Source organism: Protopterus annectens, chromosome 3.part0 (assembly GCF_019279795.1).
Source record: "Protopterus annectens isolate FY-2018-M chromosome 3.part0, PAN1.0, whole genome shotgun sequence".
Lineage (NCBI taxonomy): Eukaryota > Metazoa > Chordata > Ceratodontiformes > Protopteridae > Protopterus > Protopterus annectens.
The window spans coordinates 264,517,447-264,545,259 of NC_056731.1; the positions used below are offsets into that span (position 1 = coordinate 264,517,447).

The 27,813-nt window shown below is 43.2% G+C and overlaps 1 protein-coding gene across 2 annotated transcripts in view; it reads left to right on the forward strand.

Annotated features, from left to right (window-relative positions):
* The window catches only part of ANKMY2 (ankyrin repeat and MYND domain containing 2), an 821,123-nt gene that overhangs the window by 744,009 nt on the left and 49,301 nt on the right, over positions 1-27,813 (forward strand). For both annotated transcript variants that reach the window (XM_044064747.1, XM_044064750.1), the window contains one exon: positions 26,384-26,528. In XM_044064747.1, coding sequence (XP_043920682.1) covers positions 26,384-26,528 — 145 coding nt within the window. The remainder of the gene's footprint in view (positions 1-26,383; positions 26,529-27,813) is intronic.

The window sequence follows — 27,813 nt, forward strand, 5'->3', positions numbered from 1 at the left end:
CCCACAAGAAGAACGTGACTGATGTGATTTTTCATCAGTGGGGAGAGCCTTGCTGTGATAAGTTATTCTTCTCCCTTAAACAACAAATGCAGCAGCTACTTTGCCCTGATCCCCCCACGGGGGGAGTCACTAAAGGATGCTGTACTTCACGATCTTCCCTCCGGTCTGCTTTATGCCTACCCACCAATCCCACTAATTTCCAAATTCCTACAGAAAGCAGTCGGGTAGAAGAGCAAAGTTATCCTCATTGCACCTTTTTGCCCTCGACAGATTTGGTTCCCCTTCCTTTGACCTCACTTACTCCACCCACCATGGACTCTGGATCGGATTCCAGACCTCCTGTCTCGCCCAAAAGGCATGATTCATCCAGACGTATCGAACCTTAGGCTGACTGCCTGGTGTCGCCACTTCCATTAGAAGCCAGACAAACCTATACTCTCCTTTCCAGTCCATCAAATACTCTTATCTTCCCATAAACCATCTATATGTAAACTATACTCCAGTAAATGGAGAGGATTTGCATACTGGTCCTTCCAAAATGTCAGTCCCTTTTCAGCTAATTTGCGTAGTATCATTGAATTTTTAGCCTTACTTTTTTAAAGAAGGAGCTAGCTCCTCCACGGTAAAGGTCCAGTTAGCAGCAATTTCAAATTTTCACATAGGATTTGATGGTGTTTCTTTTGCCTTCCATAGACTATGCAAAACTTTCTTGCGAGGTATTGTTCTTCTCAGGCCCCAGTTTAGGGACCCGACTCCCCCATGGGAACCTCAACCTGGATACTGCAGCAACTTACTCAACCCCCCCTTTGAGCCTGCACCAAATGTTCGAATAGCCATTACTTCTGCCAAAAGAATTTTGAAGATTCAGGCATTATCTTCAAAGCCGCCTTACTTGATCTTTCACAAAGACAGGGTCACCTTACATACTAAAGTGGTTTCAGAAGCTAATATAAATAAGTCTATTAATTTGCCAGTATTCTTCCCCAGATTTTTTAACTTATTGGATGTTCACAGGCAATTATGTTTTTAACTTCACAGAACAGAAAATTTCAGAAAGTCTGACCAGTTACCTGTCTGTTTTTCTGACATGAAACCAGGAAAACCTGTTACCAAAATTACTGTAGCCCGTTGGCTTACATATTGTATTTTATATATAACAAAGTGGACATTTTCTTAAAGACCATTATGAGCTCATTCCATTAGAGCCATGGGTACTTCATCAGTCTTCCAATCTAAAGCCTCTATGGACGACATTTGTGCAGCAGCAGCAACTTGGGCTTACTCCCCAGACATTTGTTACTCATTACAAATTGGATATGATCTCCAGGGACAGAACAACATTTGGCTCAATGGTGCTTAGGAATAGCCTTCCTTGAATCCACCCAGGGAAGTTAAGTAGCTGGAGACTGTGTTCCATAGGTTGAGGATAGAATGAAAATTGACAACATCAGATAAAGAAGTTATGTACTTACCGTAATGTTCCATGTGTGTTGCCCATTTTCATTCTTCTTCAACTCCCCTTTAACCAACCCCCCCACCCTTCAAACTTCTGGAAGAGCGAGTATATACGCATGCCCCTTCCTTGGTATATAACTCCATATGTAGTCTCCCTTGTCTGTGACTCCATTGTGTTTTTCTGCTGTTCTTAGCAAACAAGATCTGAGGTAATTGGGGTAGGTACATTATAGGTAAGGGAGTAGCTCAAGAGTTTTCTGGTTGCTGCAAGCTTTTACAGCAGGCGAGTGAGGTCCAAGGGATTGGATCTGAACCCATAGGTTGAGGAAGAATGAAAATGGACAACACAGATAAAATGTTATGGTAAGTACATTTTTCTTTTTTTATTTTGTTTTTGAAAATTAAGAAATTGCATGTGCCAAGGCTATTTTTCCTGCATATGCATAGTGACGTGGACTTCCTTGTTTTCAACCATATATGGTTGATTTTCTTTCAGTTGACTTTAAATGTCTTCACTAAAAAGTGCTACACTCATATAAAATATCTTGTTCGTTATGTTGATCATGTTAGAATTTTTCTCCCTGGGTCCTCCTGGAAATATAGCTTGCGTAGCAGGGTTAACACACTCAACAAAATTATTTGATTATTGCCCATTACTTCAGCTTACCACCAGTCTGCTGAGTTCTTCTGTTACAGTAATAACATACCCTGCTATACAGATGCGCAGTGACCAGTTTTTTATTGCCCCGTGGCATCTGTTTGAATTTGCTATTGTTGTAAATTGTCCTTTAGTCTTCTGTGCACAGTAAAATGTGTTTATTTGCTAATGTGATCTTGTTCAGTTGTGAGCAAACAATGGTTTTGCAGACAGTTGTGTGTTGACCAACCATAGGGAAGCATTTAACGGACCTCCAGTGTGCAAGATAAAGTACTGCCTTTTTAGAAGCCATTGAGCTCACTATTTTCTTCTGGAGACTGACTACCAAACATCTCAGATGAGTTGCTGGTTGCTAGCACATATATAAGAATTATGTACCAGTGCTGAAAATGTATTTGTGCAGGAGGCAAATTTTAGCAGTAGGTGGTTAAAGGTGTTTTAAAAATATGTGGTCTATAAAATGATACATCATTCACTGTATAAGTTTATTTAGAAGCACAGTTAGTACTGGATATAGGCAGGAATAGGAAAAGGTAGCTCAAGATGGGAGAAATATGTCAACCAAACATGATGCTATGCGCGTAGGTATGTGCACGGCCAAAATATGCAAAGAAACAGGAGGCCAGCAAAAAAATGTGTTGAAGTAAAATAGAAAAACACAAAGAATGATACAAAAAGTATCAAACTTTATAATACTTTATTGTACAGACCGGTTTCGGCAAAACAATGCCTTCTTCAGTGTAGAAATTAAATGAAAATGCAAAGGTGAAACCTCATAAATATTTAAAGACAACCCCAACCAATGAGATCATTGGTATATTCCCGCTAGTGGTGATTAAATATGCATGAATCTATAATTTATAAACAAAAAGGAATAGAGTTAATGAAAACTAAAATACATATCTAATAAACAAAAATAAATATAAAGTGACTACTTGGAAACAGAATCCGCCATATCAATCCCAGTCTAACACCATACAAAAACAGAAAGGCACATCAGACTGACGTCAAATGAACCTGATAAATGGTACTGTTACCTAATATAAAATGGAATCTAAGAGAAAACAGAGAATAACTGTTCAATATAAATAAACAATTGTATACCCAGGAAAAATATACAATATGAATGGGCATACACCAAATGGAATCAGGTACTCAAAAAAATATATCCAGATAATTCAACGAGAGTGAAATATTCCATTCATCATAAAAATTGTGGTTATAAATGGTCATTGAGTCCTGGTGAGAATAACGCCCCTAATATGATGATCCAGTACTTTTCTTTATGATTAAGTATATTATGCCATCCTTGAGGGTTACTACGATCACCAATAATCTTGTCTATAATCATAAAAGTAAATTGTGCATCAGGGTGTTTCAATGTATGGCGATACAAAGCATTAGTTTCCTTCTTGGTCTTGATATCCAATCTGTGTTCATTTATACGCGTTCTGAGTGGTCTGGAAGTCTGGCCTACATAAAAGGCTTGACACCGACAGGTTGCCAGATAGACCACCCAGCTGCTGCTACAGTTACCAAACATTTTACACTGATACACTCTACTAGTATTACGGCTAGTAAACTGTTCAAGTTTACTAACTTGTTTACAGGAACCACAATGACCACAGGGAAATGTACCCACTAATTCATCACCAGACATAGTCAACTGTTTATATATGGCTCCCCCACTTTCAATATGTTTAAAATGTGAAAACATGGAACCCACTGTTTTGCCTCTTCTAAATGTAAACCGACACTGTTGACCCAGTATAGACCTCAAATGTTCATTAGCCATAAGAATGTTCCAATGTCTGTTGACAATGCCCTTAATAGCATTACAGTTTCTGCCATAAGTAGTAACGAACCTGATGGTGGAGTCCGGGGAGTCACTAGCTTGTGTCTTATATTGTAATAAAGTGTTTCTGTCAGTGTTGGTGGTCCAGGTCCAAGCCTTGGTAATGTCCTGGTGTTTGTATCCTCTGTTAGCAAATCTATGATAAAGATCCAAACTAGCTCTATCATAATCCAATTGAGTGGAACTAAGGCATTTCATATGCATAAATTGTGACTTTGGGATGTTGCAGATGGTGTGGCGTGGATGCATGCTGGAAGCATGCAATAAGATATTATATTGTGGATATTTACGGTATGTCCTAGTGTTCAGTGTATGATCCCTGTTCCTAGTGATAGTAACATCCAAAAAATTAATGCTTTCAAGATCAAATGTTACCGTAAATTCAATTCCCCAGATGTTATGATTGAGGTATTCAATAAACTCCTGCAAATACCTAGCATCTGCCTGCCACACCATCCAACAATCATCCAAGTATCTACGCCATATGTCAATTTCCACTAGATAGATGTTGTGTAATGGATCATAGATCATGCATTCCTCCCATCATCCTTAGACCTAATGGAACATTACTTTTGAATATACTGCAACTAGTTTCTGTGTATAGATGAATAAAGATGTTCTTCGTGTTTCACTGTTGCAGTCATCACACTTGGGTTATCTGCCTGCAGGTAGCCCTCAGTCGGCCCGAATACCAGAGTCTTGGGATTTCTCCATCGGTTGCTGTCGCCTCTTCCATGACGTCAGGTTGTCAGGGGTATAAAACATGCAGCTGACGCCATTACATCAGTCTTTTTTGCTGAGAAGGAGCCCGAAGCAGAAGCAGTTCGCAAGTGCCGGGCGGCTGCTACTTGAAATTTTCGTTTTTTCGAGTTTCAGACCTGAAGTCTTCTAAAGCTAATTACCCAGTTGGGGATTCTTTTTTCTTGCTCTAACAGATGTCAGAAAAAAATTAACAATTGTCTTGCCTGTGGAAAGCAAATACCTCACAGAGATTTTCATTCTTGCTGCGTCACCTGTTTAGGCCTAGACCATGACGTCCCTCGCTGTCGGTTTTGTGCCTTGTTTAATGCCCGAACCATTCATCATTGGGCTTTTTTGTAGCAAAATTTTTTGGCTCTCATTCTCTGTATTACAAAATGGCTTTGGTAAGCCATCCGACTACCGATCTTCTCTTCTGAAAAAGCGCAAAGACAGAGACAGACCGTATAGGTCAAAAACTGCTGCTGATGCTTCCGCTGAGCTAGTCGCCAGTCTGCCAGTATTCAGTGAGGCACCTTTGCAGCCCCTGATGTCCGCTTCTACAGATTCGCAGGCCTCTTCAGAGACCCATTCGGAGTCTGGTATGCCACGATATGCTTCTTCGCCTATGGCACCTGTGGATGTCTCTACCTTGGATGGGTCCGGAGCTGCTGTGCAGGCACTGGCTTCTGAGGGTGTATTCCAACCTACTGATATTCATATTAAACAGACAACTTCATTTCCAACCAAAACTACCGAGTTTCCCAGGCCTAGAAAACCGACGTCCAAAGCGCATGCTCAAGCTCCTATGCCACAAAAACAAATGCTTAGAATGGCTGACAACCTTATTACTCTAATTAGGGGAAGCCAGCTTTCCTCTGCCAAAAGACTAAGAATTGAATTTCCTTCTGATTCTACAGACCAGGTGTCATGACTCTGACCCTTCTGATTACCAGGACATGCCCTTTTCTACCTATGAGGACTCGGATGCAGAGAAATCCATTCCCTCTTCCTCCCCTCCAGAGGATTTTTCTTTTGGTGAAACCTTGCATACCTTAAGAGAGCATTTCCGCTGGGAATGCCAGGACTGTCCTCAGTCCAAAAAGCGACTCAGGGAAATTTTTAGATTTGCCTCAGCACAGCAGGCCTATAGCTGTATCCCCTGTCCTGGATATTGTAGATGATGTCTTCTTGGAGTCCAGTCTTACTCCTGACAACTTACCACCAGCTCCTAGAAAACCTGACGGGTACTACAGAGTACCTGACTCTCACAAATTTATCTTTAAGGATCCTACTGTGGATCCAGAGACCATTTCCCAGGGACCTAAAGGCATTAAGGCTACTACAGCCAAAAACCCTACCCCTTCAGACAGGGATTCTAGAGCTTTAGACAGATGGGGTAAGAAGGTATATACCTCTGCAACTCATGCCATCAGGGCTTTGAATTGCCAGTTTCACATGTTGAAGCACCAGCAACATTGTATGGAACTAATTAAACAAAAAATGGTGTTGCTTCCAGATTGTGCAGAAAATAAAGATTTACAAGAGTTAATGCATTCTGCAAACCAAGTTAGTAAACATACTTTGCAGTGTGGGTTTGATGCCTTAGAAGCATCTTGCAGGGCTGCTGTCACTGGGTGTGTACTGAGAAGACATGCTTGGCTAAAGGAACAAGTCTTGCCTGACCATGTCAAAGCAAAATTACTAGATGCTCCATTAAATCAGGAGCGTTTGTTTGGCACAAAAGCAGTAGTAGTTCTTAAAAAGATGGAAGAAAAAGCTAAATCTATGCAAACCGTCAAAGATTTCTTACAGGTGCAGCCACCTAGATTCAGTAGGCATTGGCCTTCAAAAAACTAGTCCTTTCCAGTCCCTCTCAGGCCTTCTCAGCCCAAACCCAGGGGAAACAGACCACTAAGACTACAGTCTCAGGGTATGCAGAGATCTAAACAATGGAGTGTTTCCACCTCAAAACCAGGGAGTGGTAAGCCATCCCCATATGGAAAAAGTTCACAATGACTTTCCAATTATCCTTCCCAGCTATGCCAAAGTACTTGCGCCCCTAGGAGGAAAACCCGTCCTTCATGCAAAAAACTAAGACCGATGGGCTCTAAATATTGTATCCCAGGAATGCAGATTCTACTTCCACTCACTGCCAACTCCAAGTGGGTTGCCAGACATTCCTCCAAACCAGTGGGCAGAGGCTCAAAAGCAAGTACTTTCCCTTCTCCATATCAGGGCTATTCAACCTGTTCCAGTAGAACAAAGGGGACAGGGTTTCTACTCCAGACTGTTCCTGGTGCCCAGAAAAGAGGGCTGTTGGTGCCCTATCCTGAATTTATCAATTCTCAACACCTTTCTGGTGATCCCAAAATTCAAAATGCTTACACTGCAACAGCTTCTTCCTATACTAGCCAAGGATGCATGGTTAGTCACCCTAGACTTAAAAGAAGCTTATCTGCACATCCCCATAAGGGAGTCTTGCAGGAAATATCTACATTTCAGGGCAGGCTCTATGCACTATCAGTTGTCTGCACTTCCCTTTGGCTTATCTAATCCTCCTAGAGTATTCACAAAATGCCTGGCTCCAGCTATTGCATACTTGAGGCAGAGAAATATTCAAATCTACCCATACTTGGACGATTGCCTGATTCAGGCGGACACTCAGGAATTGCTACTTCAGCACCTGGCATTTGTAAAAGGACTTCTAACTTCATTGGGATACACCATCAACAAAACTAAATCACAACTGGTGCCCAGCCAACACATTATATTCCTGGGAGGAAGCTTAAACACAACTTCCCAGATGGCATTCCTCACTCCAGAAAAGCAGGTCCATTTGACAAACTATTTCAAACTAATGGTCAACAAAACCCAGCTATCTGCAAGGAAAATACTGCAAGCCCTAGGGTTCATGGCCTCATTCATTCTGCTAATTCCATATGCAAGACTGCATGTGAGGAAACTTCAGTGGTACTTAAAAAGTCTCTAGTGTCAACATTCTCAGGACCTGGAAACAGTGATTCCTATCATACCTTGTCTAAGGGCAGAGTTCCTTTGGTGGGCAGAAGCATGCAACCACAACAAAGGACTTCCTTTCACTCAACCCCTCACCGCCCAAACCCTGACAACAGATGCATCAAACTGTGCATGGGTGGCTCACATGGCAGGCAAATGCATTCAAGGTAAATGGAGCCCAGAACAAATTCCCCTGCATATCAATCAAAAGGAGATGCTAGCTGTACAGAATGCTCTGACAGTCTTCAAATACCTTATCATTCCAGAACAGCTCCTGATAAAGACAGACAGCACCACAGTTATGTGGTACATAAACAAGCAGGGTGGAACTCATTCTTACCCACTCTGCAGGTTAGCCATGGCTCTGTGGAACACAGCCTTGAGCATCCAAGTGCACCTACAAGCTCAATTCCTGCCAGGCAAGCAAAATTCACTGGCAGATGACTTAAGCAGAAATCTACTGGACCCTAACGAGTGGAAACTGGACCCTAACTCATTCAAACTTCTAACCCAGAGTTGGGGAACACCGGAGGTGACCTTTTTGCCTCCCCCCAAAACCACCAATTGAGCATATTTTGCACCAGGAACCCTCACAGCAGAGCCTGGAAAGTAGACACCCTATCCTTTACATGGGAAAACCTCTCAATTTATGCCTTACCTCCTCTGCCCCTCCTCTCAAAAGTACTACTCAAAATCAAACAGGACAGGCCAAGGGCAATCCTTATTGAACCAGACTGGCCACGCTACCACTGGTACCCACTCCTGTGCAGTCTGACAGTAGTGCCACCCTGGCACCTACTTCACTCACCTTCCCTGCTATCTCAGCAGGAGGGACAGATTTTGCTTCCACGGCTGCAAACTCTAAACCTTGTAGCCTGGCTTATTCCCTAAATGCACCACCAGCATCCCTCATCAAACAGGTGCAGGACATCATCCTTGAGGCTAGAAGGCCTAGTACTAGGAAATCCTATGCTGAAAAGTGGAAAAGATATTCTTCTTGGAATCAGTCTCAAGGAAAGGACACAGCTGTGCCCAACTTAACTCAAATCCTTGATTACCTAGCAGAGCTGCTCCACAGAGGCCTATCCTTCTCATCCATTAAGATTCATGCCTCTGCCATCACAGCTCATTATAGTACTGAGCCTCCTCTCTTTTCTCACCCTCTCATCAAACAGTTTCTGAGAGGAGCTAACAATTTAAGGCCCCCTGGGAGAGTTTCCACCCTGACCTGCGACCTTAACTTTGTAATGGAGAAGCTCAAACTCCACCCCCCCCCCCCCTTTGAACATGCTGTTTCAGCAAAGTTAAAATTCCTCTCTTGGAAAACAGTCTTACTTCTAGCTAGAGTGTCTTGAGTTACACTCACTAATGGCGGTGGAGCCCTTCATTATTTTCCATGCTGACAGGGTTTAACCCTTCCTTTATGCCCAAGGTGGTGTCCAGTGTGGCTTTAAACCAATCCATCCATTTGCCAACCTTTTTCCTTAATCCTCAGAATAAAGGGGAAGGGATCCTGCACTCCTTGGATGTGCACAGACATCTCAGGTTCTACCTTGACAGGACTAAGCCTTTCAGAAAATCTGACCAGCTGCTAGTCAGCTTTGCTACAGGGGCAATGGGCAAAGCTATTTCAAAGCAAACCATTTCCAAATGGATAGCATACTGCATTCATTTCTGCTACAAGCACCATGGAAAACCTACCCCGCTGGGGATCAGAACTCATTCCACTAGAACTACTTCAACCTCTACAGCATTTCTCAGGGGAGTCCCTACCAGGGACGTCCTGGAAGCTGCAACCTTGAGATGTTCATCGTGTTACACTGCTGCAGTCATTACACTTGGGTTATCCTGCCGTCAGGCAGTCCCGTAGTCGGCCAGAGTTCCAAAGTCTTGGTCCGACGGTTGCTGTCGCTTCTTCTATGACGTCAGTGCGCCAGGGGTATAAAAGATGCATCCGACGCCATTTTCTTCAGTCTTTTTTGCCACGCGGTGCCCGAAACAAAAGCAGTTCGCAAGTACTGGTCGGCCGACTCCTGAGATTTTCGAAGTCGAATTTCAGATCCGAAGTCTTCAATAAAGCTAAGTACCCCGTTGGGGAAACATTTTTCTTGCCTCAGACCGATGTCAGAAAAAGTTAATAATTGTATTTCTTGTGGGAAGCAAATACCTCATAAGGACTTCCACTCTTACTGTATTCCATGCCTAGGCCCTGATCACAACGTCACTAGTTGTCGGTTCTGTGCTAGATTTAACAAACGCACTATAAAATGACGTTTTGATTTTGCTTTGCACTACTTTGGCCGCAGATTCAATTATACTATGCCGTCGGATCAGCCGACGACCGCAATTATGAAAAAACGCAAAGATAAGGACAGGCATCCGAGGTCCAAAACCGACGACAAAGCCTCTTCTAGGCCAGTCGCCGGTTCTGTGAGGCACTTTCGCAGCCCCTGACACTCGCTAACTCAGAGCCACAGGCTGCCTCCGACTCCCACGTGGAGACAACTAGGCCTCTGGAAACTCAAGGTATTGGGCCTACAGAAACTAACCCCTCAGATGGGTCCGGAGCCACTGAGCAGACATCTGCTTCTGAGGGTGTCTTCAGACCTTCACAGCTTACCATTAAAGCAACAGCCAAGACAAAAACACCATTAAAGACAAAGAAGCAAGTACAGCATTCTCCTGGACCGTCCTCCATGCCTAAGAAACAGATGCTTAAAATAGCCAAAGACCTCATTACACTAATCAGGGGTTCCCATCCCCCTCCTGAGAAAAGGCCTAGGCAGGATACAGACTATGATTCCTCTGATCAGGTTTCCATTTCCTCTGATTCTTCTTCAGACCAGGAATACTCTCTCCCCCCTATGAGGACTCTGATGCTGAAGAATCCATCCCTTCAGCCTCTCCACCTGAGGATTATTCTTTTGGGGAAACCTTACATACCATGAGGGAGCATTTCCATTGGGAAAGTCAGGAGTATTCAGAATCCAAGAAAAGGCTCAGGGACTTCCTTTTATTGCCTCAGCACAGGCCCCTAGCTATCCTGTGTTAGATATTGTGGATGATGTGTTCTCTGAATCCAGTTTATCTCCTGATTCTTTACCCCCTGCACCAGCCAAGCCAGATAGGTATTATAGAGTCCCTGCCTCTCACAAGTTTCTTTATAAAAACCCTTCTTCTGCTGTTCCAGAAACTATTTCCCAGGGTCCAAAAGGGGTTAAGGCTTCCATTGCAAAAAAGCCAGTCCCCTCTGACAGAGATTCCAGAGCATTGGATAGATGGGAGAATTAAGTTTACACTTCTGCAACTTTAGCAGTAAGGGCCTTAAATTGCCAGTTTCACATGCTTAAGTACCAACAATATTTAATGGCTCAGTTAAAACAGAAAATGCTTGCAAGCTCAGAAGCCCCTGGCTATAAGGAAATGCAGGATTTATTGCATGCAGTTGAACAGGTGGCAAAACATACTCTGCAATGTGGTTTTGATTCTGTAGAGGCCTCTTGTAGAGCCGCAGTTACAGGTTCTGTGATTCGAAGATATGCTTGGTTAAAAGAACAGAGTTTACCTGATCATGTTAAGGCAAAATTATTGGATGCTCCTTTACAGCATGATACCTTGTTTGGTGTTAAGGCAGAAGAGGTGTTAAAGAAAATGAAGGATAAAGCTAAATCTATGCAAACAGTCAAAGATTTCTTACAGGTACAGCCACCTCGATTTAGCAGAAATTGGCCTACAAAGAATCGGTCCTTTCCAGTGTCAGACAGGCCACAGAGGCACAGATACAGACGCCCAAGAGGCAGATCTCAACCCCAAGGCTCTAACAGACAACGACAGTGGGGCACCTCAACCCCAAAAAGAGGTGAGGACAAGTCTCAACCTTACAGGAAACGGTCCCAATGACTTCCCCCTTCGTACGCCAAGTACTTCCCTTTTGGCAGCCCCCTTAGGGGGAAAAGTAGCACTTTTCTCTCAAAATTGGCAAACAATCACCCAAGACAAATGGGTTCTAAATATTGTGTCTCAAGGCTACAGGTTCCACTTTCACACTTTACCAAGGCTAAAAGGAATGCCAAACCTGCCACAAAATCAATGGGCAGAGGCTCAAATACAAATTTCAGCCCTCATGGACATGAGAGCTATTCAAAAAGTACCACAGCAAGGACAAGGATTTTACTCAAGACTCTTCCTGGTCCCCAGAAAGGACAAAGCCTGGAGACCCATTCTAGACCTTTCAACTCTAAATACTTACCTGGATGTTCCGAAATTCAAAATGTTGCTTCTTCCCATGCTGGGCAAGAAGGCTTGGCTTGTTACTCTGGACCTCAAAGAGGCATACCTGCATGTCCCTATCAGACAAAATTGCAGAAGATATCTCAGTTTCAAAGCTGGTACAATGCACTACCAATTCTCTGCACTGCCCTTTGGCTTATCTACTGCGCCCAGGTTCTTTACAAAGTGCCTGGCACCAGTAATTGCATTTTGCAGACAAAAAGGAATTCAAATATATCCATACCTGGACGACTGCCTCATTCAAGCAGAGACAAAAGACATTCTTCTACAGCATCTGGCGTTTGTAAAAAGGTTGCTAATTTCTCTAGGGTACACAATAAACGAAAAGAAGTCAAAACTAGTGCCCTCACAGCAGATAATACTCCTGGGTGCCAGCTTAAATGCAACGGCCCAGATGGCTTACCTCACGCCAGACAAACAAGGACAACTAACTCAATACGTTCAATTACTGGCAAAGTCCCATCTCCCTGCAAGAAAAATTCTGCAGGCCCTGGGATTCATGGCATCCTGCATACTACTAATTCCTTATGCCAGACTGCATATGAGGAAATTACAATGGTACCTAAAAAGTGTTTGGACTCAACACTCTCACAGTTTAGAAGCAGTACTTCCAATAATTCCCTGCCTACAACAGGAGTTTCAATGGTGGGAACAGGCATGTCACCTCAGCAAGGGTCAGCCTTTCACTCTACCCACAGCCAGGCAGACTCTAACAACAGATGCTTCGGATTACGCCTGGGGAGCACACATGGCAGGAGAATGTATTTAGGGCAAGTGGACCAGAGACCAAATGCATCTTCACATCAATCAAAAAGATATGTTGGCTGTTCAAAATGCCCTAACAGCTTTCAAGGACCTTCTGCATCCAGGACAATTATTATTAAGGACATACAACACCACAGTAATGTGGTAAATAAACAAGCAAGGGGGCACTCATTCTTATCCCCTATGCAGGCAAGCCATGACCTTGTGGAACACAGCTCTAACCTATCAAGTTCATCTGCAAGCACAATTCCTGCCAGGAAGGAAAAATACTCTGGCAGATGCTCTAAGCAGAAATATCATGGACCCTCATGAATGGAAATTGAATCCACAAGTCTTCAGCATGGTAACGCAAAAATGGGGATGCCCAGACATAGATCTTTTTGCCTCCCCACTGAATTGCCAACTACAAAAATTCTGCACAAGGACTTACCACACACAAGCATGGAAAGTGGATGCTCTCTCGTTCAGCTGGAAAAACCTAAAAGTTTATGCCTTCCCACCACTGCCTCTCCTTTCAAAGGTACTCCTAAAAGCCAGACAAGAAAAACCACATGGTCCTGATTGCTCCAGACTGGCCACGCCAGCACTGGTATCCAATCATAAAGAACTTAGCTCAAGGCTCACCATGGATTTTGCCTCAAATTTCACACCTTCTGACTCAACAAAACAATCAGATCCTGCATGGTCAGCTCAAAACACTAAACCTGGCTGCATGGCAGATCCATTAGTCAGACAGGCAACACCTCTCTCTAAAGCTGTTATGGATGTCATTTTGGAGGCCAGGAGGCCTAGCACCAGGAAATCTTACTCAGAAAAATGGGAGAGATTCTGCGCCTGGAACCAGGCTCAAAGCCTTGACCCTCTTGTCCCAAACATTCCTCAGATTTTACAATACTTAACTGAGATGCTGGACAAAGGCCTATCCTTCTCATCAATTAAGATCCACGCCTCTGCCATTTCAGCACATTACAACATTGATCCTCCTTTATACTCTCATCCCTTGCTAAAGCAATACCTCAGAGGGGCTAAAAACATAAGAACGCCCCGGAGAGCACCAACACCAACTTGGGACCTCCGTTTCATTTTGGGAAAACTGACCCTGCCACCTTTTGAGCCAGCCAATACAGCCGAACTAAAATTTTTATCATGGAAAACAGCTCTGCTCCTGGCAGTAACTTCAGCACGAAGAGTCTCAGAGCTACAGGCATTAATGGCATTGGAACCTTTTATAATTTTTCATCAGGACAGGGTCTCTAAGGACAAACCCTACCTTCATGCCAAAGGTGATATCTAGTGTGGCTCTTAACCAAACCATCCATTTGCCAACTTTTTATCCAAACCCCCAGAATAAAGGGGAGAAACGTCTGCACTCTTTGGACATACACAGGCAGCTACGCTTCTACATGGACAAAACAAAAGTTTTCAGGAAAACTGAGCAACTGTTTGTGGCATATGCTGCAGGATCACAGGGCAAGGCTATCTCAAAGCAAACTATCTCCAAATGGATAGGACACTGTATTCGTTACTGCTACACACAGCATGGAAAATCAGTCCCTAATAACATTAGGCCACATTCTACCCGAGCAACAGCCACTTCTACAGCCTTTCTCAGAGGAGTACCAACCAAGGAAATTTTGGAGGCGGCAACTTGGAGTTCAGTGCACACCTTCACCAAGCATTACCACTTGCCTCTCTACTCTAAATCCAGAGCAGGATTTGCCACTACAGTTCTGCAGGGCCTCATAGCCAATCCTAATTCTTTATAGACCAGCTACCCAACCTTAGCTTTGGGATTCTACCCAAGTGTAATGACTGCAGCAGTGTAACACGATGAACATAGTACAGTTTTCTACCTACCATAAATGTAGTCTGCAGTCCAGGTTACCCTCCCTCCATCCCCTCTGTCCTAGCTGGGCTTATATATACCTGTCTATCCTATACAACCTTTGTGGTGTATTTGCTTGTATCTGAAGATATTGTTTTTATTTTATATATATGTTTTATTAGCATTTTGTATTGCCTACCTACTTGGGGGCACCTGAAATCTGGGGCAAGAAAAACTGAAGAAAATGGCATCGGATGCATCTTTTATACCCCTGGCTCACTGACATCAGGGAAGACAGCAACCGACACCGGACCAAGACTTTGGAATTCTGGCCGACTACGGGACCACCTGATGGCAGGATAACCCAAGTGTAATGACTGCAGCAGTGTGAACACTCGAACATCTACATTTATGGTAGGTACAAAACTGTACTTTCTGTACACACCTTCACCAAGCATTGCCACTTACCTATTTTTTCTAAATCCAGAGCTGGATTTGCTACAGCAGTCTTACAAGGCCTGCTAGCCAGCCCTAACACTTCTTGACTGCCTCCACCCTTCCTCAGCTTTGGGAATCAACCCAAGTGTGATGACTGTAACAGTGAAACATGAAGAACATAGTACAGTTGTGTAAACTTACCATGCCAGAGCCATGGCCTAAAGTTAAATGCCAAAAAATGCATAGTCATACCCTTCGGGAAAAACAAGGTTACACCTAGCTACCAAATAGGTGGCAATCCACTGAGCACAGAAGAAGAAGTCAGGGAGGGGGACCCCAGGACAGGTTATAGTAGTCTGTCATTCGACACCCATGTAGCTAAAGTAGTTAGTTAGGAAGACACATTTGCCTGCCCACCTTATCATGAAGGGATTCTCATCTAGATCAGGTCATAGTCTCCCTCTCACTCATCCATCACATGATTGAGATGAATGCTTACATTACCATGTCCTGACCCGACACTTGCAGCAGCTGGAGCCAGCAGCTGAAAGTTCCTCAAAAGTTCTCACCAAAGGATAAAAGGGTCTCAAACATCTGTCCTATGACTGAAGAAACCCAGCTCTATTCAGTTCAGTACACTTTACTCAGAGGTTGCCCTAAGGCTTGCTAACATATAAAAACACAAATCAATTTGAGTGATGATGAATATGCTTCACCCAAAATCTAAATCTCAGGCAGAGCCCTTTAAACGGAGACTTTTAAAAGGGCGTGCTGGAGGGGGGGCGTGACACCTGGATAGATAGATTCATCACCCAAAGACTATGCTGTATAATAAATAAAGCAGTATATGTGAGGGCAAAGCTGGCCTTGTTCAAGAGAAATCTTCTGAGAGGATGGGGAATATACCCAGGGATTACCTCATTACCTCAGTACCACAGTGTCACTGCTAAACAGACAGCAATACTTCCCCATACTAATAGGGGTGGGTAGGGCAAAAAGAATGGTAAGGCCAGGCTTGTAAATGCCCCTATGCACCCCTGAAATGTAGATGTTCAAGTGTATTCACTGTTGCAGTCCTGGTTTCCCTTCCTCCATCCCCCTGGTTTTCTATATCCTTCCTACCTATCCTCTTTATGGCCATCTTTTATGGCAGGGGTATTTACTTTTTACTGGAGGTGTTCCACATCAAGTAATAGCTTCCTATTTTGGGGGCTCCTGACATCTGGGCCAAGAAAAACTGATGTAATGGCGTCGGCTGCATGTTTTATACACCCGACAACCTGACGTCATGGATGAGCCGACAGCAACCAACGCAGAAATCCGAAGACTCTGGTATTCTGGCTGACTGAGGGCTACCTGCAGGCAGATAACCCAAGTGTGATGACTGCATCAGTGAATACACTCTAACATCTACATTTATGGTAAGTGTACACAACTGTACTTTCTAACTAAAGCCTAGACAAACCGGGTTCAGCTTCCTGTTTGCGGACTTTGTAGAGCTGACATGGGTGACAGAAGTATCTTCTTGAGGGGCAGATCTGATTGTTGGATAAAGCACACCTTCAGAGGAAAAAGGTAGGCATCTTATGAGCCAAGCCACCAATGGGCAGTAGCCTTCATTTTGCAAATGTATGGGAGCATGCACTTTAGTAGGGGAACGCATTATGGCCCCACAGTTTTATAGGTTCATAAGCTACTTACTAGGCTATTGATATGTGAACATTTAAAGATGCTTAGCCCTGCATTTCCATGGTAATTATTAACCCTTATTTTTTCAGTACAAATATCCAAAGGTGGACCGAAAGTATATGTTGGGGTTATTGCATGTTCCCCTCTCCACGAAGGGCAGTGATACTAAGCCAGTGATGAATTTGCGATTGCCCATTCGTTCATCTTTTGAATAGATTGAGAAGTACTCTCCTTTATGTGGATTGGGAGATGATTCCATAGCAGTATTCTCTGTGATAAAAACCTATCCCTCCAGCATGTTCTGTTAATTTTGCAGCAGAAATTGAGGTCTCGAGTTAATGTTTGATACCACGGAACTTGTGAATTTGTAATAGGTCTGATAGAATATGGTCTGTAGCTCTATATGCAAGGCTGAGTTCACCTGTCAGTAGCCTGTATCATACAGAGAAGAGCAAGAAGGCTTTGAGTTGGTCTCCGTAGTTTTTATGATTTAGACCGTTGATATATATATATATTGTTTTTAGTCTGAAAGCATTGTGGTCATTCCATTTGTGACAAGTGTTTGGAGATGTACATACTGAAAAGGGCATGGTGTTTGGACAAGTATATAATGAAAGGAGCTTCAGGGCAGCACCATGGGTACAACAGGTAGAATTCCTGCCTCACAGCAGTAGATTCTCTTTTTTGATTGTCATCCGGGATCCTTCTCTGCAGAGTCTGCTTGTCCTCTCTGCATCCATATGGGTTTTCTCAGGGCTCTGGTTTCCTTTCACATTCCAAAGAAATGCATTAGTTGGACTGGACACACTAAATTGGCCAGAGGTCTGAATGTACATGTGTGTGGGTGGTATGAAATAACTGTGGCAGGGCTGGCAACCTGACAGTGTGAACATTGATTGTAGATGATTCAATGTTTGTGACACTCCAACCCCCATGTTTACAGAAATCGGAAAAATGGAGTTATGGATGGCATCATTCTCAATGATCAGGCTAATGAGTGCTGAGTAGAGTGGAACATTTGCATCCCTGGATCTGGATGTCATAACCTTTGATATAAGCTGTGCAATGAAAGAGTTTCCTTACAATATTGGATATGTGGTGATCAAAGGACAGCTCATTGTTGACCTCTGTTCCCAGATCTTTTACTACGTGGTCAGTTTTTTTATTTATTTTTTTTGGAGGGGGGGATGTTGTCGATAATGGTAGTTACAAGGGGAGTCATGCTTGCTGAAGGATACAGTTATGTATTTCTTGGCATTAAGTTTCAGACCATGGTTATGGCACCAGGTATTTGGGATTGGCCCTGTTGTATCCTGGTATTCTCTGGAGAGTTTATGATGGCAATGAGTTTGCAGTCATCTGCAAACTTGTCAGCCACAAACCCGTAACATTAGCTTTGATCTTTGGGAAGTAAATGACAGAGGAGTGGCCCAGGAACTTGAATCCTGGGAGACACTGCTAGCAGCAGGTCTTTTGGAGGAGGTAGAGTCACTCACCCTTTCTTCTTGGGTTCTCTTTGTGAGCCAAGTTGTTATCCAGTGAGTTACTTAGGGGTTAACATTTAGATGGCAGAGTTTATCTATGATGCTTGAGTGTGGGATTGTGTTGAATGCCTTTGTGAGGTCCAGGTATGCAGTGTGCATTGATTTGCCCTTCTCCATTGCCACAACAACCTTTTCATAGAAGTCAACCAAATTAAGTAGGCAGGACCTGACCTTGATGAATCCAAAATGAATTGGGTTGAGTGTATAATACCTATATCCAAATGTATTATTTTTATAATGATCCTTTCCATAACATTACAGATGAGACTGGTCAAGATTATAAGTAATTACCTGGCTCCATTGAAGACCCACCTTTGAGCAAGGGAATGACTTTTGCTGTCCTCCATTCCTTTGGTACAAAGTCTGTTTGGAGGCTAATATTGAATCCCCCTTTGTAAGGGGTGTGACAGATCATGTTTCAAGCTAACTAGCAGGCAGCCTGGTTTGTTTTCCAGTCCCATAGATGTAATTAGTTCCTGGCTATTGATAGTGCCTTGCGAACTTGTTCTTGGTAGGTTTGAAGAAGGGGTGTAGATGTTGGTATTTTTTCTGAAAATATTGTAGAGGAGGGGAGAGGGGTGAAGTTAGAGCTGAATTTGACTTCCAGTAAATTTGCTGCATCCTCTTAGTCTGAGAATACAATATCATTTATTATTAGTCCAGCACAGTGCTGGGTATTGTTTCTGAGATTTAAGAGATAGTTAAAGAAGGCTTTGTGGTTACCTTTCACCTAGGTGGCTGTTTAACTCTTATCTGGCTTTGTTTGATTTTAACAGACTCCAGAATTCCTTTTTCAGTTTAGCAAGAGCAATTTTGCTTCTTGAGAGCTAAGTTAATTTTTGCATGCAGTGAGTTTTCTTTTTTTTTTCTTTTTCTTTTAATATAGACACTGTTGATATTAAAACTCCACCACAGAGGTTTATTTTTAATTTGGCATTGCATTTGTAGCTGATTGGGACATGCATCTGCGTAAGTGTTTACATGTGTATAGAATTTGTCATCGATGGAGGGATTAGGCTAATAAGCAAAAATGTCCTCACTGCAGGGATGCTGGTGAGGGCACAAGTAACTCTGATGGCTATTCGAATGACCTCCCCCAACTCTCTGTCTCCGCTACTCGACAGTTCTCATCCTTGTGGATTTCGGTGGAGACTCATCACTGGGAAACAAATGTGCTCAAGTCAGATGGGAAGGACTCTGGGATCAGCTGGCACAGGGACAAAAAAAAAAGATTTTAATGCAAAAGATATAATGTAATTTATGCAGTAGTCTCCCTATGCCTCTCAGATGCCCCTAATTTTGGTGTGTTCATCAGAAGTGATTTTGTAGTAAATCAGTGAAGACTGCTGTCAGTCAGTCAAGTCAGACATATAGATTCATATTTTTAATCGATAAGAAAATGCTGGTTTCTGTATTTAAATGCTGAGCCTGATTTGTATGTCTTTCACTCTAGATGTCCTTCGTTCTTGAGCAAAGAAGTTGATGGATATGTGCTTTTGCTTCCTCTGTCTTTTGGTCACTCCCTTGCTCATTCTGTCTTTCCCCCTCTCTCCGATTTCTTACAAATGCAACACAAGCACATTTATACACACACACACACACACACACACACACACATATATATTTATACATACATATTCCTTTCTTTTACTTTGCGTACTTTTTTACACTGTAAAACTGTTTAAAGAGCATAAAAAGAAATGACAACCATTTGCTTTTCTTTTTTGTCTTCACAGCAGCTTGATATGTTGCCATGAGGTGACACACTTGTTTTTAACCAGGTGTTATCTGTACATTAATAACTTGTTGGAGAACATTCATTCTCTCATAGAATAGCAATGTTTGTTTCCCCCATTATCTGTCATGGTATTAGTTGCAATTCAGTGTTCAACATCAGAGCTGAATCTGGTCATGTGCCAGTGTTGTTGTGTGGCTGCATTATAGAAACAATGTACCACCTACACAGCTACGTTTGCTTACATGTGATGTACTGTATAGACAGTGTTGCAGGAATTCATGTTTACCCTTCAAAAAAATGAGCCAAGTGCACTGCTGTGACCCATGAAAATTACAGGCCACTGAAATACAGCAAACGTTTTACCAAAGAAGAAGCATCAGGAGGGTATATATCATGTATAGTTGTTACAGAAGTTGATAATGAATCTCATAGTAATAATTTGTCATTTGTTTTATTTGAAAGATTTTAGATGTTCTTCGTGTTTCACTGTTTCAGTCATTATATTCGGGTAATCTGCTGGCAGGTTGCCCTCAGTCGGCCTGATTAACAAAGTCTTGGGTCCTGCGTCGGTTGCTGTCCATTCTTCCATGACGTCAGGTCATCAGGGGTATAAAACATGCAGCAGACGCCATTACATCAGTCTTTCTTGCCGTGCGGTGCCCGAAGCAGAAGCAGTTCGCAAGTGCCGGTCGGCCGACTCCTGAAATTTTCATTTTCGAGTTTCAGAACTGAAGTCTTCAACTTAAAGCGAAGTACCCCGTTGGGGAAACTTTCTTGCTCCTTACCGATGTCAGTAAAAGTTAATGATTGCATTACTTGTGGAAAACAAATACCTCATAAATATTTTCATTTGTACTGTATCCCTTGCCTAGGCCCTGACCTACCTTGCTGTCTGTTTTGTGCTTTATTTAATCAGCGCACTATCCCATCGTCGGTACATTTTTGCCTCTAAATATTTCGGTTATCTGTTTAATTATCCAGAAATGACGTCGGTTAACCATCCGACTACCAGAATTCCGAACAAATGCAAAGAAAAAGACAGGCCGTCGAGGTCCAAAACTGCCGACGACGCTTCACCTAAGCCAGTCACCAGTTTGCCAGTACTCAGTGAGGCGCTTTCTCAGCAACTGATACCTGCTACTTCTGACTCGCACGCCTCTACTGAGACCCATTCATAATCCGGTATGCCGCGAGATGCTTCACCTATGGAACCCGCGGATGTCTCTACCTTGGATGGGTCTGGAGCCGCTGTGCAGGTACCGGCTTCTGAGGGTGTATTCAGGCCTACAGACTTGCATATTAAACCAACTCCGCCTTCTATTCTAAGCCCTAAATCTCGATCTATGTCTAAAAAATGATGCCCAGGCCACATGTTCAGGCCCCTATGCCTAAAAAACAAATGATCAAAATGGCTGAAGATCGTATTACTCTAATCAGGGGTAGTCAAACCCCCCCCCCCTTCTAGGAGGCCTAGGACTGAGCTTGACTATGATTCTTCTGATCAGGACTCTGACCTAGATTTGTCCATACCTACTTATGAGGATTCTGATGCAGAGGATTCCATTCCATCTGCTTTCCCCCCTGAGGACTTTTCTTTTGATGAAACTTTACATACCGTAAGGGAGCATTTCCATTGCGAAAGTCAGGAATTTCTGAATCTAAAAAGAGGCTTAGGGATTTCCTTCTTCTACCTCAGCATAGGCCTTTGGCTATACCTCCTGTACTAGACATTGTTGATTTTGTGTTTTCGGAATCCAGTATGGCCCCTGATTCCCTGCCTCTGGCTTCCAGTAAACCTGATGGGTACTACAGGATTCCTGAGTCCCACAAGTTTCTTTTCAAAAATCCTATTGCGGATCCAGAAACCATTTCTCAGGGGCCCAAGGGCATTAAGGCTTCTACTGCTAAAAATCCTACCCCTTCTGCTAGAGATTCCAGGGCACTGGATAGATGGGGTAAAAAGGTTTATACTCCTGCAACCTTGGCAATCGGAGCTTTAAACTGCCAATTTCATATGCTAAAATATCAACAGCATATTATGGGACTGCTCAAAGAGAAAATTATGTTGATTCCTCACTGTGTGGAAAATTAAGATTTACAGGATTTATTGCATTCTGCTGAACAAGTTGGAAAACATACTTTGCAATGTGGTTTTGATTCTTTAGAGGACTCTTGCAGGGCTGCTGTTACTGGGTCTGTGCTTAGAAGGAATGCTTGGCTTAAGGAGCAATCTCTGCCTGTTCATGTTAAAGCAAAATTGTTGGATGCTCCTTTAAATCAGGACCGCCTGTTTGGCAAAAAGGCTGAAGGAGTTCTAAAAAAGATGGAAGATAAAGCTAAATCTATGCAAACTGTAAAATATTTCTTACAAGTGCAACCTCCAAGATTTAGTAGGCACTGTCCTACTAAGAATTGGTCCTTTCCAGCTCCTTCCAGATCCACTCAAACCAAACCCAGATACACCAAAAGCACCAGGTTTCAGTCCCAAGGGACTCTCAGATCTAAGCAATGGGGGGGCCTCCACTAACAAATCTGGAAATAACAAGACAACCCCCTATGGTAAACAGTCTCAATGACTTTCATTTAAAATTACCAAGCACTTACCTTTTAGCCGCCCCTTTGGGGGGGAAAGATTGCTCTTCATGCAAAAAACTGGGACCTCATAACCCAGAACAAATGGGTTTTAAATATAGTGTCCCAGGGATACAGATTTCATTTCCACACGTTGCCAACACCAAACAGGTGGCCAGACCTGCCCCCAAATCAGTGGGTAGAGGCTCAGACACAAGTACTTTCCCTTTTAAACATGGGGGCTATTCAGCCGGTACCAGAAGAGGAAAAGGGGCAAGGTTTCTATTCCAAGCTTTTCCTGGTACCCAGAAAAGACAAATCATGGCGTCCAATTCTGGACCTGTCTACTCTAAACACCTTTCTGGACATTTCAAAATTCAGGATGCTGACTCTTCACCAGTTACTTCCTATGCTAGGCAAAGATGCCTGGTTGGCAACTCTAGATTGAAAAGAAGCTTACCTGCATATCCCAATCTTGCAGAATATACCTACGCTTCAAAGCAGGCTACTTGCATTATCAGTTCTCTGCACTGCCCTTTGGCTTGTCTACTGCATCCAGGGTATTCACAAAGTGCCTGGCTCCAGTAATTGCATTTTGCAGGCAAAGAAATATTCAAATATATCCATACCTGGACGATTGTCTAATTCAGGCAGAAAACCAGGCCATACTATAAACCATCTGGCGTTTGTAAAAAGAGTTCTAACTTGTCTAGGGTACACCATAAGCGAAAAGAAATCACAACTGGTACCCTCTCAACAGATTACATTCCTGGGTGCAAGCTTGAATACAACTGCCCAGATGGCTTTCCTCACGCCAGAAAAGCAAATTCATTTGGTAACTTACTTCAAACAAGTGGCCACAAAAACCTTGCTATCTGCAAGACAAATACTGCAAGCCTTTGGGGTTCTTGGCCTCCTGCATTCTTCTAATTCCATATGCAAGACTGCATATGAGGAAACTTCAATGGTACTTAAAAAGTCTATGGAGTCAACATTTTCACAGCCTGGAAACAATGATTCCTATCATACCTTGCCTACGCCTGGAGTTCCTATGGTGGGCAGAGACCTGCCACCAAAACAAGGGACTGCCATTCACACTTCCCCCTGCCACCCAAACCCTAACTACAGACGCTTCAGGGGGGCTCACCTGGCAGGGAAGTGCATTCAGGGCAAATGGAACCCAAATCAAATGCACCTACATATTAATCAAAAAGAAATATTAGCTGTACATAATGCTCTGACAGCCTTCAAGGACTACATTCATCCAGGACAACTAATGGTAAAGACGGACAACACCACGGTTATGTGGTACATAAACAAGCAGGGAGGTACACATTCCTACCCCCTCTGCAGACTAGCCATGGCATTGTGGAACACGGCCTTGAGCTACCAAGTGCAACTACAAGCTCAATTCCTGCCAGGAAAACTGAATACACTGGTAGACGGACTAAGCAGAAATCTCATAGACCCACACAAGTGGAAAATGAAACCACGTATTTTCAACATGTTGACAAGCAAATGGGGGAGCCCAGACATAGATTTATTTGCCTCCCCCCAGAACTACCAGTTGGACAAATTTTGCACAAGCACTCCTCACAAAAAAGCCTGGAAAGTGGATGCTCTGTCCTTCAGCTGGAAAAACCTATCAGTCTATGCCTTTCCCCCTCTGCCTCTGCTCTCCAAAGTTCTGCTAAAAGTCAAACAGGACAAACCAAAAATGATTTTGATTGCTCCAGACTGGCCATGCCAACACTGGTACCCACTTCTGCGCAGTGTGTCACAAATATCTCCATGGCACCTGCGTCAGACACCTTTACTGTCTCAGCAGGAGAACCAAATTCTGCACACTCGGGTCCCAACATTGAACCTTGCACCTTGGCTAATCACTTAAATTCACCCTTAGCATCCCTCAGCAAACCTGTGATGGATGTCATCTTGGAGGCAAGAAGACCTAGTACTAGAAAATCTTATGCTGACAAATGGAAAAGATTCTGTGCCTGGAACCAATCTTTAGGGATGAGCACAGCAGCGCCCAATTTACCTCAGATTTTGCAATATTTAACTGAGATGCTTCACAAGGGCCTGTCTTTTTCCTCTATTAAAATCCACGCTTCAGCTATTTCAGCTCACTATAACACAGAACCACCCCTCTTTTCTCATCCCCTGCTCAAACAGTATCTCAGAGGGGCAAAGAACTTGAGACCACCCAGGAGAGCTCCTATCCCTGCCTGGGACCTTAACTTTGTTTTGGAAAAGCTCACTTTACCTCCTTTCGAGCCAGCTGCTACTGCAGACTTAAAATTTCTTTCTTGGAAAACAGCCGTCCTGTTAGCAATCACTTCAGCTAGAAGGATATCTGAATTACAGGCCCTTATGGCAGTGGAGCCTTTCATCATTCTTGCGGACAGGGTATCTCTGAGGACCAATCCATCCTTCATGCCCAAGGTGGTTTCCAGTGTGGCTCTTAACCAGTCCATTCATTTGCCATCCTATCCCAATCCATAAAACAAAGGGAAACGGATTCTGCATTCCTTGGACGTGCACAGACCACTTAGATTCTACTTGGACAGAACTAAAGTTCGAAGAAAATCTGAACAATTGCTAGTGGCATTTGCTGCTGGGGCAGATGGGAAGGCTATTTCAAAACAAACCATTTCTAAATGGATAAGCCATTGCATTTATTTCTGCTATAGGCACCATGGAAAACCTATCCCCTAGGGGATCAGATCTCATTCCACCAGGGCTGCATCTACTTCTGTAGCCTTTCTCAGAGGTGTTCCTACCAAGGATATTCTAGAAGCTGCTACCTGGAGTTCAGTACATACTTTCACCAAGCATTACCATTTACCAGTTTTCTATAAATCCAGAGCTGGCTTTGCCACTGCAGTCTTGCTTGCAGGGCCTTATAGCCGGTCCTAATGCTGTATAAATCCATCCTCCCAACCATAGCTTTGGGAATTTACCCAAATGTAATGACTGCAACAGTGAAACACGAAGAACATAGTACAGTTGTGAACACTTACCATAAATGTAGATGGTCGAGTGTATTCACTGTTGCAGTCTTGGTTACCCTCCCTCCAGCCCCCTGTTTTTCTCTTACTATACCTCTACTTTCTTTTACTATGCTTAAAAGCCTTTTTGGTGTATTTGCTTTTGGTTGGAGGTATATTTTTTGTGTTTTTAATTTTATTTGCTCCCCATGGGGTGCACCTGACATCTGGGGCAAGAAAAACTGATGTAATGGCGTCGGCTGCATGTTTTATACCCCTGACGACCTGACTTCATGGAAGAAGGGACAGCAACCGACGCAGGACCCAAAACTTTGTTAATCAGGCTGACTGAGGGCAACCTGCCAGCAGATTACCCAAATGTAATGACTGCAACAGTGAATACACTCTAACATCTGCATTTATGGTAAGTGTACACAACTGTACTTTTCATATCCAGAACATTAATGAGCCTTGTCTTGTCTTTTATGCAGTAATATAGAACATTGGACCCTTGTGTTTTGTCCATATTTGTAAAGTGATAAGAGCAGTAATATAATTTGATAGTTGCCATGCCATTTTGACAGCTGATGGAGATTGCTTAGCTGCCTGGAAACTGCTCTGTCAAACACATAATCTATCAAGCATTTGTAGCTTGTATATCTTTATTCCACTTCAGATTCATTATGTACGATTTAGTGTCCATTAATTTGTATGATAACTTCATAAGATTGATTTATGTAGAAGAGTATAGAGTGACACAGTGGAATTTATCATCACCCAGTAAAAGTGAAAACTTTATACTTTTTCAGGTGATATACTGTAACGAAGAGTGCCAGACGCTTCACTGGTTTACCCACAAGAAAGTGTGTAAGAACTTGAAAGAGAAGAGAGAAAGGCACGAGGCAGAAGCTGAAAAAGAGCGAAAGAAGCAAGAGCATGCTGATGAGGAAAATGGTCAGTACACGTTTAATATGCAGCATTCTATTTCTAATCTATTTAATGCATTTGTGAATGATGTGGTGAGGTCAGTCAGACCTGTAAGAGCTGCACAGTGGTACATGAGGTTTGAAGAGAACTCCTTCCTGTTAGTAAGTATGAGGGATTAAAAGATAATGTGAAGATGACCCATGGTCTACAGAGTCTGCCCATTGCCACAGGTAAGCTACCTCCTTTGAAGGCATCCTGTCTTCCTGATCCATTCTTATGACCTGATTCCTATCTCTTTCTGACTGGACATTCCTGGTTTATGCCACATTCTTGATAAGTTGTATTTCCTTATCTCTGACTTGTAATATTTATTCTAGATAACACTCTGTGTTTCACTGTTGCAGTCATTACATTTGGGTAATCCTGCTGGCAGGATGCCCTCAGTTGGCCTGAATTCCAAAGTACTGGGTCCTGCGTCGGCTGCTGTCACCCCTTCCCTGACGTCAGGTCGTCAGGGGTATAAAAGAAGCGGCCAACGCCATTTTTTTGTCTTTCTTGCCACGCGGTGCCCGAAGCAGAAGCAGTTCGCAAGTGCCAGTCGGCCGACTCCTGAGATTTTCGTGTTTGAGTTTCAGATCCGAAGTCTTGAATAAAGCTAAGTACCCCATTAGGGAAACTTTTTTTCTTGCTCCAGACCGATGTCAGAAAAAGTAAATAATTGTATTTCTTGTGGAAAGCAAATACCTCATAAGGACTTTCATTCTTACTGTATTCCTTGCCTAGGCTCTGATCACAACGTTTCTGGTTGTCGGCTTTGTGCTAAATTTAACCAACGCACTATTAAGCATTGGTATGATTGTGCTTTAAACTATTTTGGGCGCCGGTTTAATTATCCAGAAATGTTATCAGATAGCCATCCGACTACCGGAGTTCACAAAAAACACAAAGAAAAGGAGAGAGATAGACAACCGAGGCCCAAAACCAACGACGAAGCTTCTCCTAAGCCAGTCGCCGGTTCTCAGTGAGGCGCCTTTCGCAGCCCCTGACGCCCACTACTTTAGAGTCGCAGGCCGCTACCGACTCCCACGTGGAGTCGGCCATGCCACTGGAAACTCAAGGTATTGGAGCCTCGGATACTATTCCTTCAGATGGGCCTGGAGCCACTGAGCAGGCACCAGCTTCTGAGGGTGTATTCAGACCTAAACATGTTTACATTAAACCGACTTCAGCTTCAAAGGCAAAGACTAAAGCACCTTCTAAAGCAAAGAAACAAACTCAAGAGCCACGTGGACAGGCCTCTATGCCCAAAAAA